Raw genomic sequence first — 15,936 nt, 5'->3', positions numbered from 1 at the left:
ACTACAGCTGGTTTGCGCTTCAACCAAAAAACCAAGTAAGTGGATCATTTTTTTTATATGGGAATGTAGGTCATTTTAAAGCATTTTGAATCATGGGTTGCCTTGCAGTTTATGCAGGGTTCCTGACAGACCATGCATACTGCAGACTACAGTATTTAAGCCAGAGGCCACTGACCTTTCTGGGCTCATGGGAACTTTAGCAAACTAGAATTGTCATGGGGATCATGCAACACTCCTCTGCCAGCAATTAGGCTTACAAAAAGTGTTTTTGCTTCATTTCAAGCCTAATTGGTATGTGTGTATGATTTGCCTCCCCAGCTGTATTCTCCAGGAAGATCACTCCCCACCCTGCAAAAATGAAGAGGGTGGGTTTTTCTGGTGGAATTGGGGGCGGGGAGAGACATCTTCTATTGGAACCAATAGTAGGCTTTTTTCAAACAAACAAACAAACCCCTAATTGCAGGAGAGGGGTGATTGGGGGACAGGAGTTCTAGTAGGGAAAGGCCCCCAAAACTGTCACTCACCCACAGCAATTAGGCTCCAAAGAAGCCTAATTGTGTATCTTGGTGGGATATTTTTAGAGAGGGCAGTTAATCTCCCCTCCCCAATTTGTATTTCAAAAGCTTCTATTGGCTACAATAGGGCTGCCTTTTCATGCCTAATTTCAGCAGATGTTTGAGGAGAAGGTAGCACAAGTTAGGCTTTTTAAATACAGGTCTCTAAACTTCATACTTAAGGGCTTGAGGAACAGACTGGTTTGGGGAAGAATTTCAGTGTTTTGAGGGTTCTGGTTTGCCATGCCTCTTAATTACGTTTGGCTTACATGAATGTCTCCCATTCCCATGAAATGACATGTTCACAATACATACCACAATATGTATGAAGAATACTGAGACCCATGTGCTCTGCAACTTTATCCTAATTTACTGTAAGGACTGGTGCATCATTTTTTTTCAGATTCATCTTGCTAAATAAAGGCTTTGGGACATGTGTGATCATGAAACTACTGCCCTGTGACAATTAGGTTTCCAAAAGTAAATGGCAGTAGGAAACATTGAAGTCTACAGACACAGAAGTCACACTGAGTGAAATCACTTCTATCATATAAGGGAAGCACTGAGCCAGAAATGATGTACATAGGAAAAGAAAGGAACTGCTTTGAGCAGCCTTAGTTCCCTTAAACCGGCGAGTCTTGAACACTGTGCATGTCAGTAGATTGAGAAACAGCCCAGAAGAATTAACAAGGCTTTCTATAATACAGCAGGCTATCAAAAATACAAGGCGTCAGACCTCCCTTCAATCTTGGAGCTTGTTAAAAAGTCAAAGAATCATTTTAAAGGTTGACAGATGAAGGATTGGTGGCCAGGATTAAGCTTATACACCTATTAGCATTATTACCATCAAATAAATAATAAAATTTTTGACACTACCAGATCTTGGGACTCGTGTAGTAAAACTATCTTCAGCAGCAGTCAATGAATATTTCCCTCCACAAAAGTCATTTAATGTGTAAATAAAAAAAAACCCTCTACAGTCTTCTTTGGCAATCACTCATGGCTGAGTAAGATTGTCTTCCATGAATATGGTGTTAACAGTGTGTCCGTAATTAACTGGAAGCCAATTCTGGATCCAGTGTATTTTGTTTGCAGCTATAAAGGTTCCTATGTACTGCCACCTAGTGGACAAATACTGCTGTCCTACCATTACCCAAACTTGCACTAAACAGAAAATTTGCAAACTGTTTCAGACTTTTGCAGCATATGCACGTAGGAGAACAAAGCACAACTTAACACCACAAGGGCATTCTTAAAATAGTTCAGTAAACATACAAAATACATTTCTTACTCGGAAAATATAACCACACATTAGAAGAACACAGCTGCTTGTGAAATGTTTTGCACTTTAATTGTAAAAAAAAAAAAAAAAAACCATCAAAAATAATAATCCCCATGATTCCAACAGTGCTTGAAACCCAAGTGAGTATGAACAATGGAATATTTACATGCAGAATTTGATGTACTCAATTTACTTTACATTTTTAATCCTATTTTTTTACACCTTTTTTACATGGCTTAAGAGTTCTTCCTTTCCCATCTGGTATCCACTCTTTTTCCACGTGTCCCGCAACTGCTGCAAGAGTATCCCAATTTCTTTCCCGGATGAGAACCCCATTTTTCTTATGTCGTGGCCACTTACAGGAAAAGAAGGGACAGACCACTGTTGCATTTCCTTCAGAAGAAGTCCTTCTCCTTGGTACTTCAGAAGCTCACAGATTCTGGATGCCGAGTCAGCCTCCCTTGACTTCACAAAACACACATACACACATCATAACATCGTGAGAGACCTGGACACAAGACATCTGCAGCAGCAGTGGGTGGCGTAGCGGGGCTGCATTGCACACCTGACCATGCCACCGAGTCACTGCAGCATACCAGGACAGACCAGGGCGCAGATATGGTGGCATGGTGCAAATAAACCAGAAGGGGTGCTAGCTTGCCACATTTGCAACATGTTGATCTCACTCCTCTCAGTTCTGGTATGCTGCAGTGTCTTGGCTGAATGGTCAAATGAGCATGGCAGCCACTCACACCATGCCATATACACAACAATTTTTACAGGACAGCTATACATTTCCAGTACAACACCACCAACAACTTTCTTTCTTGGCTTAGCTTCTAAGTGAAATTAATTATGGAAGTTTGTGTAAGGCCAGACCTGGGGAACTCTCCTGAATAATGTGTCAGAACCTTTTGAACTGCACCCATGATTCTCTCCCACTCTAGCTTAGCCAGCGATGTTTCGACATAGAGCCTTCACAGCTAAAATTCAGGTAATTGTTATGTCTAAATGGGTATAAAAAGGTAGACAAGCTAAAGTGCACTCTCTGTGTATTTTTAAGAAGCCAGTTCCCATTTCCTTATTGCTTTCATCTCAACCAGCAAGTTTTATCTGCTTTGGGGAGACGATGCGGCACTGGTAGCTAACAGCAGGTTAATACAGTCATACCTTGGGTTACAGCCGCTTCAGGTTGCGTTTTTTCGGGTTGTGAACCACCAAAACCTGGAAGTACCAGAACAGGTTACTTCCAGGTTTCAGCGGTTGCGCATGCGCAGAAGTGCTGAATTGCGCTTTGAGCATGCGCAGAAGCGCCAAATCGCAACCTGCGTGTGTGCAGACGCAGGTTCCGAACGCTGCGGGTTGCGAATGTGCATCCCGCACGGATCATGTTCGCAACCCGAGCGTCTACTGTAGTAATAAAGAAACCTGAAGAGTTGAGCACCATCCAAGAAAAGCCTCTGGCGCAGTATTTTTAAAGAAATTGTCAGGGGTTTAGGTGCAGAGGCACGGGCAAGGGAGGAAACAGAGAGCGAAGGGGAGGAGACAGAGGAAAGGATGAGTGATGACGACGACCCGAGATCTCCCAGTCTTTCCAGTGAATCAGAGGATTCACAGAAAGGAGCACCAGTGGCCAGGGCAAGGGGGGAGTCTAGGGAGGCACCCCAGGAAGATAGAGCCAGAGGAGACTCAGGGGGGAGCAGCTGGGAATCGGGACCAGCGTCACCGCCAGGAAGCAGGGAAGAGGAAAGGAGCCAGGAGGGAAGCGCTGGCAGCTCACCACAGGAGGGAGGGCAGGAGTCAGGAGTGGCCACACCTCCATCGGGGAGCGAGGAAACGGTTAAGAGGAAAGTGGAAGGTTGGGCGCGCGCGCCAAGTTCAAATGCAGAGGAAGGCGGCGCAGTGAGCAGCCCCGAAAGGGAACCGGATCCTAAAGCCCGGCGCAAGGAGGCAGAAGGGTCCGGGTCAGCGTCAGAAGAATCCCGGAAGGAAGAAGCCCCGGGGGGTAGAGGGACCCAGAGGAGGACAGTCAGGAGGAAAAGGTGGAGCAAGGCTAGGATATTAAGTTGGTGCGCACGGGGCGGAGACTCAGACGGAGCCTCGCCGATCTAGCTAGTAGACGTAGAGTTGCAGACGGCAGCGTGAGAATGGAAACTGTAATTCAATAAAGACTTTTACTTAATGACCGCTGGCTAGCGTGATCCTCTGTGAGCTAGGATCTTGAAGCAGCTCTGACAGTAGGCTCCGTCTCCACATTGTGGGCATCTGCAGCCTCGAGGAGAGGAGAGAAACAGGCGCCCACTAGCGAGCTCACGAACGGCAGGAGACATGACGGCTGAGCAGCAGATAGAGGACCTCAGAAAAGCAGTGGCACAACTGAACGCCGAGGTTCTCGCATCCAGGAAGAGAGAGGACGAGGCAGCTGCCGCCTGCAGGGATCTCCAGGTCAGGTTAGACGTACTGGCAAAGCAACCACCCCGGCAGGAGGGAATTGGGTTGGCGAGACGGACAGGCGGGCTGCTCTCTCACTTCGATGGGAACCTGCAACAGTATCCCAACTTTAGAGCCGACGTACTGTGCGCACTGCAACTGTTGCATAAAGACTTTAGAGATGAACAGGAGAGAGTGGGGTTCATCATGTCCCATCTGCATGGGGAGGCGAAAGCATGGTTGCGCAATTTATGGAGAGATAACGATCCGGCGCTCCAGAATGCGGATGCCTTTATTAAAGCGATGGATGGGTGTTTCTTATCAAGTATTGACATTGATCTTGCACGGAAGGAGGTGCATGGGCTGAGACAAGGGAGGGCCAGCGTTAGACAGTATCATGCCCGCTTTTTCGCCTTGGTCAGCGCCCTGGAATGGGACAGAGATTCGGCTCCTGTAAGAGACCTCTTTTGGGAGGGACTGCACAACTCGATTAAAGATGAGATAGCGAGGGGGGAGAGACCCCGAACCACCCAGGAGGTCGTTCAGAGGGCACTGGCTGTGGGGGTGAGGCTGGAAGGACGTCCGTGGAGCAAGGACGAAGGACGTGGAGGGCGCGAACCAGCCGGGGGCCCCTCCTTCTTTCCCAGAGAAGCAGCGCGAACGCAATCCACGCCTCCGCCAGGAGGAGGAGCCGAACCTATGGAGGTTGGAGGTGCAAGGGCTCAGTCAGCAACCAGAGCCCTAGCACCGGCAGCAGTGAAGGCGAAGCCTCCTAGAGGGACCAGGAAGTGTTACGTCTGTGAGCAGCCAGGGCATATGGCGAAAGAGTGTCCCCAGAGGCCCCACAAGCTTACTGCAGCCTCAGCAATGGTGACTGCAGCAACGCAGCAGGGAGGACCACAGCAGGGAAACGACAATGTCTGGCTGGAGGAAGAGGCACTGGGGCCCAGCCAGACGTGTTAGTGACGCAGTCCCCAGAAATTTTACAGCCAGTGAACCCCCTCCCGCCCAAACCAGTAGTGAGGCTCACAGCATCTCTCCAGCTGCCCAATGGAATCACCATGGACGTGCCAATCACCATCGACTCCGGCAGCAACGCGGACTTTATAGGGCAGGAATTTGTCGACAGGCACGCTGTGCAGTTGCTGCCGGCCACACTGCCCCTGCAGGTTGTCACGGTGGATGGCAGGGAGCTGCTAGGGGGGCAAGTGGTGAAGCAGACGCCACCAATGGTGATGCGACTTGGGAATCACAGGGAAGTCATCAGCTTCAACGTCACTCAACTGTCTGACACGCCCATTGTATTGGGTATGAGTTGGCTGGACAAGCACAGCCCAACGATGGCTTGGTTCCAGAGGCAGCTGGTCTTCGGCTCTTCCTTTTGTGCTGAACACTGCATCGTGCCCCGGCAGGAAGGAGAGGAAGAGGAGTCACAGCTGCTGCTAGGCACGCTGCAAGCGATTCCCCACAAGTACGCAGAATTTCTGGAAGTTTTCTGCGAGAAGGAGGCGGACAGGATACCCCCTCACAGACCATATGACTGCAAAATTGACCTGCGGCCGGGGGCGGCGCTGCCTAAAGGGAAGCTGTATTCCATGTCTGAGGACGAACTGCAGGAACTCAAAGACTTCATCGATCATAATTTGGAGCGCGGTTTCATCCGGGAGTCTAAGGCAGTGGGGGGCAGTCCTGTATTCTTTGTTAAGAAGCGAGACACGCCCCAAAAAAGACTCGTAGTGGATTACAGGATTTTGAACAGTGTGACCAAGCCGTCGGACTTCCCCATGCCCCGCATCGACGACCTCCTGGCGAAGGTACGGAAGGGAAAGGTGTTCACCAAGTTGGACCTGCGGGGGGCGTACAACCTCATTCGCATGCGGGAAGGTGATGAGTGGAAGACAGCCATGTTCACGCCACTGGGTACCTACGAATACAGAGTTATGCCTTTTGGACTGCAAAATGGCGCTCACGTTTTTCAAGCATTTATGCATCACGTGTTGGCGGGACTTCTCTACAAGACGTGCGTCTGTTTCTTGGATGACATCCTGATCTTTTCGGAGTCGCAGCAAGAACATGACAAGCACGTCAAGGAAGTGCTGGGCAGGCTAAAGCAACACAGGCTCTACGCCAAGCTGGAGAAGTGCCAATTTGACGTGCCGGAGGTGGATTTTCTGGGCTACAAGCTGTCTGCCAAGGGGCTCGCCATGGACAGCGCCAAGGTTCGAGCGGTGTTGGATTGGAAGAGCCCACGCAACCGGAAGGAGGTCCAACGGTTTGTCGGCTTTGCGAACTTCTATCGCAAGTTTATCAAGGGCTTCGCGATGCAGACGGCGGCCATCACTGACACCCTTAGCTCCAAGAAGAAGAAGTTCATCTGGACAGAGCAGGCGGAGCAGTCCTTTCAGGCCCTCAAGCGTCTCTTCGCGTCGGAAGAGCAGCTGCTTCATGTCAACCCCAGCATGCCGATGAGGGTGGAGACAGACGCTTCGGACAGAGCAGTGGGGGCGGTCCTGCTGCAGAAGGACCCGCAGGGCGTGTGGCGGCCGGGAGCGTTTTACTCCAGGAAGCTCAGCAAGTCCGAGCAGAACTACACCATATGGGACAGGGAGTTGCTGGCCATTCATGCAGCGTTCAAGGCGTGGAGGCACTTTCTGATCGGCGCCAAGCACACGGTGCAGGTTTGCACGGACCACAAGAATCTGGAACACTGGCGCACGGCACAGTTCCTGAACCAGAGGCAGATACGTTGGGCTGAGTTCTTTGCGGACTTCGACTTCCGAATAGAGTATGTCCCGGGGGACACCAACATCATGGCAGACGCTCTCTCCCGCAAGCCACAGTATCTGGAGGACGCAACACCAGCGGCCGCCATGCACATCTTTGCACCGACAGTGTGGGCGTGCGCCGCGGCGACCGTGGACCTAGAGGCGGTGCGGCGAGCGTTGCAGGGGGACTCCTTCGCACGAACGAAGATGGCAGAGGTGCGAGGGGGCAAGGCAGCGGCCGACGGTTTCCAGCTACGAGATGGCTTGCTCATCCGTAAAGGGGCCATCTACGTGCCGGGTGACGAACTTCGAGCCAAGGTGCTACAGCAGCTGCACGACGCACCCACGGCCGGGCACTTTGGCAAGGAGAAGACGGTGGAATTAGTAGCCAGGGATTTCTGGTGGCCTGGAATGAGAGGGGAGGTCGCAGACTACGTAGCGAGGTGTGACACCTGCCAGAGGGCAAAGCCGGTGCACAAACCGCCGGCTGGACTGTTGGAGCCGCTGCAAACTCCGGTCGAACCTTGGGAAAGGGTGGCTCTGGACTTTGTCACGGATCTGCCCAGCTCAAGGGGCAAGACGGCAGTGTTGGTGGTGGTGGACCTGTTCTCCAAGATGGCGCATTTCATTCCGTGTGCTAAGGTGGCCACGGCGGAGCAAACCGCCAAACTGTTCATAGACCACGTGTTCAAGGTTCACGGTCTGCCACGGTCTATTCTGTCCGACCGCGGGCGGCAGTTCATCTCGAACTTCTGGCAGAAACTGATGGGCTTCCTAAACGTCAAGATCAATCTGGCGTCGGCGAGACACCCGCAGACCAACGGGCAAGCGGAGCGAGCCAATGCCATCATGCAGCAGTACCTGAGATGTTATGCAAACCAACAGCCTGCGACGTGGGTGGATTACCTGCCGCTTGCAGAGTTTGCCTACAACAACACGAAGCACGTATCCACGGGCGTCACGCCGTTCTTCGCCAACAACGGGCGGCACCCTAGAACCTTCCCGGGACTGGAATGCAGGGGAGAAGGGGAGCCGCAGTCAGCAGATGCGTTCGCGTCGGAGCTGCAGGAAGTCCACGATCAGCTGCGGCGCCACCTGGAGCTGGCTAAACACGCATACAAGGTACAAGCGGACAAACACAGAAGGGTTGGCGAAGAGCTCCACGTGGGAGACTGGGTCTGGTTAGCAGCCCACGCAGTGCCGGCCAGGTCGTTGGCCAAGAAGAAACTAGGGCATAAACAACTGGGGCCCTACCAAGTCGAAGAGCAGGTCAACCCGGTGGCTTTCAGGCTGGCGCTTCCGGAGGGTTCCAGAATGCATCCGGTGTTCCACAGATCGGTACTCACTCCCTACAAGGCACCGCACAGGTTCCAGGAACCCGGAACGGCGCCGAGTCCGCTCAGAGAAGGAACGGGGCACGCGGGAGTGGCACAGGAGGAGCGCATCAACGAAGTCACGGAGATTTTGGACTCCAGATGGGGGGAAGAAGGAGTAGAATACTTTCTCGCCAGGGAGGGCACCCCGGCCAGTGCGAACAGCTGGGTGCCGGGCTACGCTTTAGACGAACCTCTGCTCAAAGACGAGTTTCATGCCCTCTTCCCACATAGACCTATGCCAGCAGACTTTTTCGACGACTGGCTTTTCACGCCCACGCTTTCGGACAGCACGTTCAGGGGGTTCGACTCGGACGAGGAACCAACACGAGACGTCCGTTCCCCGGAGGGGTCACCCTCGGGATCGGTCTCAGAACCCTCGTATTGGTGGGACGATAGGCCGGAGGAGCAGTTCCGCAGGAAGTGGCTGGACTGTTCCGGCAGAGCAACGCCGCCTGGAGGAAGTGCGGGAGAGACGGACATGGACATTTTCGGGGACGACCCTGGTTTCGAGCACGGCGGCACAGAGATGGAAGAGGAGGTGACTGTCGTCAACGAGAGCAGAGAGGAAGACCTGGAAGAGTTCCGCTGGAGGCCTGCCACGGGAAGCGACCGATATCCGACGTTCGTCCCTTTGCAACAGCAGCCCCCAGTTCCAGCACCGGAAGGAGGGGAGGGGGGACTGGGGGGCTTCGAGGGGGGGATGGATGTCAGGGGTTTAGGTGCAGAGGCACGGGCAAGGGAGGAAACAGAGAGCGAAGGGGAGGAGACAGAGGAAAGGATGAGTGATGACGACGACCCGAGATCTCCCAGTCTTTCCAGTGAATCAGAGGATTCACAGAAAGGAGCACCAGTGGCCAGGGCAAGGGGGGAGTCTAGGGAGGCACCCCAGGAAGATAGAGCCAGAGGAGACTCAGGGGGGAGCAGCTGGGAATCGGGACCAGCGTCACCGCCAGGAAGCAGGGAAGAGGAAAGGAGCCAGGAGGGAAGCGCTGGCAGCTCACCACAGGAGGGAGGGCAGGAGTCAGGAGTGGCCACACCTCCATCGGGGAGCGAGGAAACGGTTAAGAGGAAAGTGGAAGGTTGGGCGCGCGCGCCAAGTTCAAATGCAGAGGAAGGCGGCGCAGTGAGCAGCCCCGAAAGGGAACCGGATCCTAAAGCCCGGCGCAAGGAGGCAGAAGGGTCCGGGTCAGCGTCAGAAGAATCCCGGAAGGAAGAAGCCCCGGGGGGTAGAGGGACCCAGAGGAGGACAGTCAGGAGGAAAAGGTGGAGCAAGGCTAGGATATTAAGTTGGTGCGCACGGGGCGGAGACTCAGACGGAGCCTCGCCGATCTAGCTAGTAGACGTAGAGTTGCAGACGGCAGCGTGAGAATGGAAACTGTAATTCAATAAAGACTTTTACTTAATGACCGCTGGCTAGCGTGATCCTCTGTGAGCTAGGATCTTGAAGCAGCTCTGACAGAAATGTTTGACTTTTTACTGTGTTTTCATAATTTGTTGGAGGCTGCCCAGAGTGGCTGGGGCAACACAGAGCAGTGGCATGATTATGGTGATGATGATGATAATAATAATAATAATGTCACTTACATCTATAATGAACTCTTGATATGGTTTGAGTGGCTCTGTGGTATCAGTAGCTTTGACCAAGTCTCTCCTGTGCTTCAGCAGAAACAGGGCAAGGTTTCTTTCATCTTTTGAAATTTTCAGCCTTATGTCCAGTTTTGAGACGTCGTCTGGCACCTTGAACAGTGATGTTAGAACGGTCATTGGTTTTGGAAAGAGATTCTGAACATTTTTACAGACTGTGTCAAATTCCTGCAGGCTCCCATTAACAGGTAATCCTGAGGGAGACACACAAAAAAGGAACATGAGAATAATGAAACCAAGAAATCAGAAAAGCTGTTTAGAAAATGGCAAACAAGAATGCAGTAGCGAGTGGCATCATTAGTCCCAAACCACAACCGGTTGCCTTGCACCAGCACTGGGACAGGGCAACTGTTGGAACTACTGATGAATGATGTTCTACAAGCAATATACAAGCAGGGCTATCAATGCGAGTTTGGCTTAAGTCTAGCAGGCAATGCTAGGCTCTTCTGCCTTAAGAGCTATTACAGTCGTACCTTGGAAGCTGAACGGAATCCATTCTGAAAGTCCGTTTGACTTCCAAAATGTTTGAAAACAAAGCACGGCTTCTGATTGGCTCCTGCAGCCAATTGGAAGCCCCGCCGGACGTCTGGCTTCCAAAAATAGTTCACAAACTGGAACAGTCACTTCTGGGTTTGCAGCGTTCAGGAGCCAAGATGTTCGGCAACTAAGCTGTTTGACTTCCAAGGTACGACTGTATTATTGTTTATTGAATTTGTTAGTCACTTTATCTTGTCCAGGGCAACCCAAGCAAGTCATAAGCAAACAGACAAAAAAATCCCACATTAAAACCAAGAGGGGGGAAAAGTACAATAGAAACATCCCACCCACTTCTGAAAGGCCACAGATTGTAAAAGGCCAAAGGCCTAGTTATAAACGATAGTTTTTGCCTGGTGCCTATCAGAGCAGCTTTAGATACACTGCATGGTCATAATAGTTAATGCAACACACCCACAGGAGTGCTATTGTGCATCTGTGAGAACAGAATGCTGGACTAGATAGATCTCTGGTCTGATCTGACGGGCTCTTGTGTTCAAACAAAGGACAGAGATATTCACTGCAGGTTATGTCACTTTTCCCCACTGCTACCTCTGGCTGAGATAAGCATTACTGCTATGTAAAACATAGCACTTTACCTATATAGCCAGCCACATCCAGTTCGTACATTAGGCGGATGAGATGATTGACATGGTTTCCAACAAGAATTTTTTTCAACTCCACCCAAATCCTCTCGCCTGATATTCCAGCCAAACCTTTGGCATTATCTTTGATTGCTTCCAGAGTCTCAGGTTCATGGTGGCCAGGTTCTTCTGCAATCCGTCCATAAAATCTGGCATGGGGAAAGAGAGAGAGAGAGAGAGAGATCAGTTTTAGTACCTGGAGCAAATCTGTTTTTATCAAATGTCAAGTTGGAATGCTGGTTATCACCATTCCTTTGGCTGATTATCAGTGTCCTTTTAAATGTGTTTGTGGGAGGGGGCATTATTGTTTTTATTGTGTACTTTATTGTTCTATTCTGCATCTTATGCTGTGAACTGCCCCGAGATCTTTGGAGGTAGGGTGGTATAGAAATTCAATAAATAATACAGGTGGTGACCATTTCATGCAACATTTCCGTTCCCAGCCCTCATCCTGCCCTCTTCCAGGTCCAAAAGCACCCACGTGTCAGGGCCACACTCTAACCAACTGAGCTATCCTGTTGGCCAACTGGACGCACCTAAAATGGTCACTCACTGCCTGTACTAAAAATAATCCTTTTTGAGAGTGCAGACATTTGAGATGCTAGTACCACATACGGATATTGAATAACCTGAAGAGAAAAAGGGAGAGGTGAATGAGCAATGCCTTGGTGCACTGTCTCAGTGTGGGTCCACCCCCCCCCCTTGGGTGAGCGAAGAAGTGAAGCTGTTCAAAAATACTTGTATACTGCAGTTTCATAAAAAATACCAAACTAGCTTAAAACAATTTTATATGCACAATTAAAAACACATAAAAACTAAAAGCATGAGCCACCAGCTAACTTTTACAGAAAGTTAGGCATGGGTTATATGTGTTCTAAATTGAACCCCAGCCAGCAATCCGGCAGCTGTGTTTTGGACCAGTTGTAGTTTCTGAGTTGTCTTCAAGGGCAGCCCCGATAATCTTGTCCGAAAGCTACCTGAAGTATCGCAGAATTCTTAGGTAATCCTCTTGTATTCTCTGGTTTGCATGTCCGACAAATCTGACTTTGTTGTTTTTTAAATCATCATAGCCATTGAAATAATCATAGAGTGTTCCATCCAAACCTACAAAGCAAATAAAGGCATGAGTTTACTTCAGTTCACAAGTTTACTTCAGTGAAGTATTTCTGATAGAGGTAGGCTGCCAGAAAGTTCAACCATGGTTGCCTACATGCCAAAATAACCTTCTCAACATGCAGGCCTAATGAAGCCAAAATAGCACCATGCAACAAGAGATGAATATCAGCAGACTTGAGGAATCCCAAAATATGCGGAAGTACAAAAAGACTTTAGGAGGAAGGGGGCAGGGAACAAAAAACAGCCTGGTGAGAATTGAGCTTGCTCAGTGGCCACAGAACCCCAAGAGTTTGTTGTGGGGAAGGGGGAATGGAGGAACAGAGATGGGAAAAGAAATGAAGTCTCCTGGAAATGGGCAGAGCTGCTGTCTGAAACTCTCAATGCAAGCACTCCACACTGAAACTTTTGTGCTGGGTTCCAATTGTCCATGTCACATAAACTAGTCAAAGAAATAATAAATACTTTTTTTTTGGTTACATTTATATCCCTCTCCCCGCCAGGCAACTCAAGCTTGCTGCATATATAGTATGTGGGTCCCAGGAATTTTTCAATCTGGTCACTGAGCAGACCCCCAATTACTTTTGACAAGCGAGATGTAGCAATTGACTTCGGACCAAAGATTTGTTCAGGTAAAAAGTTGTGTGGGTGGCCTGGCTTTAAACTAGAATGGCACGTCAGAGGGTTGTGAAGGGGAGTTACCTAAGAACATAGAATTGATTGTGAGATCTCTCCTCTCAGCATCTTTTTCCCAGTCAGTTGTAAATTCCACTTCCGCATGTCTCCCATCAGTAACCAGATCAAGTCTAAGCGTGGTAATTTCAAAGTTCTCCTCATGGAGCTATAACAGAATTTTGTAAAAGCATTTGTTCACCTTTTTGATAACAGCACCCCTTTTCATATGGAAAGAAACTAAATTATCTGCATGTCCCATTAGACTGCATGCAACCTAATTGTTAACATTCTGTATACTGAGCATCTGTCCTTAGCTATTAGGATATTCACAAACATTCACTGACACTACAGTAGGATATCTAGTGGAAGGGTGGTGGAGATTCACAGATAACCACATTTAGTGCCTTATATTTCTAGAAACAAATTTGAAGTAAATAAATACATATTTAACTAGGAAAGCAGGTTAAAGAGCAGACTTTCCCAGCCTGGGACTTGCAAAATCTTCTTACCCTGGCAGTGATAGTTCCATGTTTTTCCCCTCTGTTGTTGATCATTCGGACACCTGCAGCTTGGAACATTTCCTTCATCTCAGTAGGAGTAGCAGTGGTGGCGAAATCAACATCTTGTGGTTTCATTCCATTGAGTAAGTCCCTTACTGCACCTCCTGCTATCCTCAATTCATACTTTGCTTTGTCAAATAATTCTGGGTGGTGGAGGGAAAAAACAATCATTAGAAAAACTTTTTTTGAAAAAATCTTGAGAGTAGTAACTGCCACTTGTACTAATTCAAGCCCACTAAGGTTGATGTGATTTCACTAGCAGAAATGATGACTCCATCTATCAGTTAATAAAACCAAGATATCTTGGGTCCATTTGTGCCCTCTCAGAACAGGAATAGTTTACTTCAGCTCTAAATGACTTTTCTTGTACTGAAATGAACCAACGCTGCTAAAAGGTTTGGTGCAAACCCCTTCCCCCAGCAGCAAAATTCCCATTTCATTTCTGATGTCCGTTATCACTGGTGCTCTGGGGGTTGTTCTACACTCCGCCACCAGCGGGGTCCTGAACAACCATAAAACCATAGTAGTAATAATAGAGAAACGTTAGTACCTGCAACGCTCTTCAGTCCTGGTGTGAAGAGGGACTGGAATTCCGAGGACTCTAGTTTCATGGTGCCTAAACACCGCCACAGGATTTTAACCCCTGTACTGCTGTGCGGGGAGAAGGGAACACCTGCTTTACAGCCGAGAAGCAGCAGGTGATGCCACATCTAAAGAAAAGGGCACAGGTGAGTATTTCAAATATTTCATTCATTTTATTAAACCGTTATTATACCATTTTCATAAGAGGCTCAAAATTCCCAATGGGCCACACTTGCTAAGCAGCTCAGATAGTTTGCTTCTGGGCGCATAATTTCTCTCTTAGGCTTTCCAACATAAGAACACCACGGCATGCTTCAAATGGAAAGGAATTTGGCATATGTTCATGCCCTGCTGAAATGGCTAGGTTAACCCAACCCATGGGTATGCTGGAAGCACAATTTTGATCAAGTGTGCACAGTGTGCAGATGCTATCATGCACAGAGGGGGAGATGGGGAAACTATTGCCCTTCAGAGGCCTCTGTGGGACCGCATGATGTCTACTTCTCTGATGAAAGTTGTGGGGGGGAAAGGTGGCCCCGAGTAAGAACGCAAGTTCTGGAAGCTACTGCTTTGCATGCTCAGACCAGACAGCGAGGAAGGTCAGCGGGTGGGCGGAGGGTCCGCAGTGGACCCCCTTGGAGGCATGTGGGGGGCAGGTGCCTCCCTCTGACGTCAGCCCTCCCCACGCCCGCGCCCCTTCCCTAACTGAACTATGCGGAGGCCTGGACAGGCGAGCATGGATAAGGCAGCAAGCTCCGTGCGCGCAAAAGCTGGTTGGGATACAAGCAGGCAGGGGCGAGGAGGACCCGCGTTCTGCGCAGCCTGCATAATCTCAGGCTCGTGCATTTCGGGATGGAGCACCTCCAGCAGCTTAGCAAGAGGAGGGGGAAGAAGGGGCAGCCACACTCACCCAGGCGCTGGCTTGCTTGCTTTGCTCGCTTCCACCCGGCTAGCGCCTTCCGTCGCCGCAGCTCCTAGCAGGAAACGCGTCGTTGGGCTTCAAAACGAAGCGACGGAAGAAGAGGAGGAGGAGGAGTAAAAAGGTGCAGGCCGCGCTCCTCCTCCTCCTCCCCGGAGGCGGGTTGGCGGAGCCGCTCCTCCTTCAGCCCTACGCTCCGGGTGGGGTCGAGCTTCGAGGGGCGACCTTTCGGCGCGCGGGTTTTTGGGCCGCCTCCGTCTTTCGACGAGGCACCTCTGCGTTTAACTCCTCGCCCCTTTGGCGACAGCGTGGCTTTCCTGAAGGGCTTGTTTATAGTTATTTATCGCTTCGCACAAAAGGTTTGCGCCAAAAATTAGCTTAGCAGGGTGTTGCTGCTGCTATTGCTGTCGTCATTATTGTTTTGCATTTATTTATTTATAACCCCACTTTTTCCTCCGACGGGGACGCAAGGCGGCTTGTGGATAAAATTCGGGTTGTGATATTTCAAAAAGTAAGACACCCGCAAAGTTGTTGAGCCTTTTCTTTTTTGGAAACCACCAAAATTGTTAAGCATTTTTTGGCAACAAACCCAAATTGTTGAGCTCCCCCCTTTAATAATTTTAAGCTTTTGGAGCTGCGTTTCTACCGCCGCTTCGTCAAAGTTCCCCCCTGACCATTTTTACACCCGAAAACAGCTCTAAACATAGTGTGTGGGGGCAATACAGCAGGACACCAGCCCCTCATAAAAGTAAGTACATTTCCAGAAGGGCGCACTTTGCTTCGTAATTTTCTAGAAGGGCTGGAAAGTTGCTTTTCTTCTTGTTTTAAGGAAAGCTCAAAGAGTCTGGCATCCCCAAA

At 49.9% G+C, this 15,936-nt stretch overlaps 1 protein-coding gene across 2 annotated transcripts; it reads right to left on the bottom strand.

The window, feature by feature from the left end:
* Positions 1–1,882: 1,882 nt before the first annotated feature.
* Positions 1,883–15,180, bottom strand: TRNT1 (tRNA nucleotidyl transferase 1). 2 transcript variants are annotated; one of them, XM_081184273.1, is made up of 8 exons: positions 15,070–15,180; positions 14,128–14,287; positions 13,527–13,720; positions 13,045–13,183; positions 12,207–12,333; positions 11,185–11,378; positions 9,992–10,245; positions 1,883–2,301 (listed from the first exon to the last, which is right to left on the bottom strand). In XM_081184273.1, exons 2-8 carry the CDS (start codon positions 14,285–14,287, stop codon positions 2,053–2,055), a joined length of 1,317 nt encoding a protein of 438 aa, XP_081040399.1. In that variant the 5' UTR covers positions 15,070–15,180; the 3' UTR covers positions 1,883–2,052. The 2 variants fall into 2 exon arrangements, with proteins under 2 accessions (XP_081040399.1, XP_081040400.1); XM_081184274.1 differs by having other exon boundaries at positions 14,128–14,228; positions 15,070–15,141.
* Between the last annotated feature and the right edge of the window lie 756 nt (positions 15,181–15,936).

This window comes from Podarcis bocagei, assembly GCF_964188305.1.
Source record: "Podarcis bocagei genome assembly, chromosome: 2".
Classification (NCBI taxonomy): Eukaryota; Metazoa; Chordata; class Lepidosauria; order Squamata; family Lacertidae; genus Podarcis; species Podarcis bocagei.
Note: the sequence above shows the minus strand (reverse complement) of the source record. Positions and strands in the feature narration are given on the sequence as shown.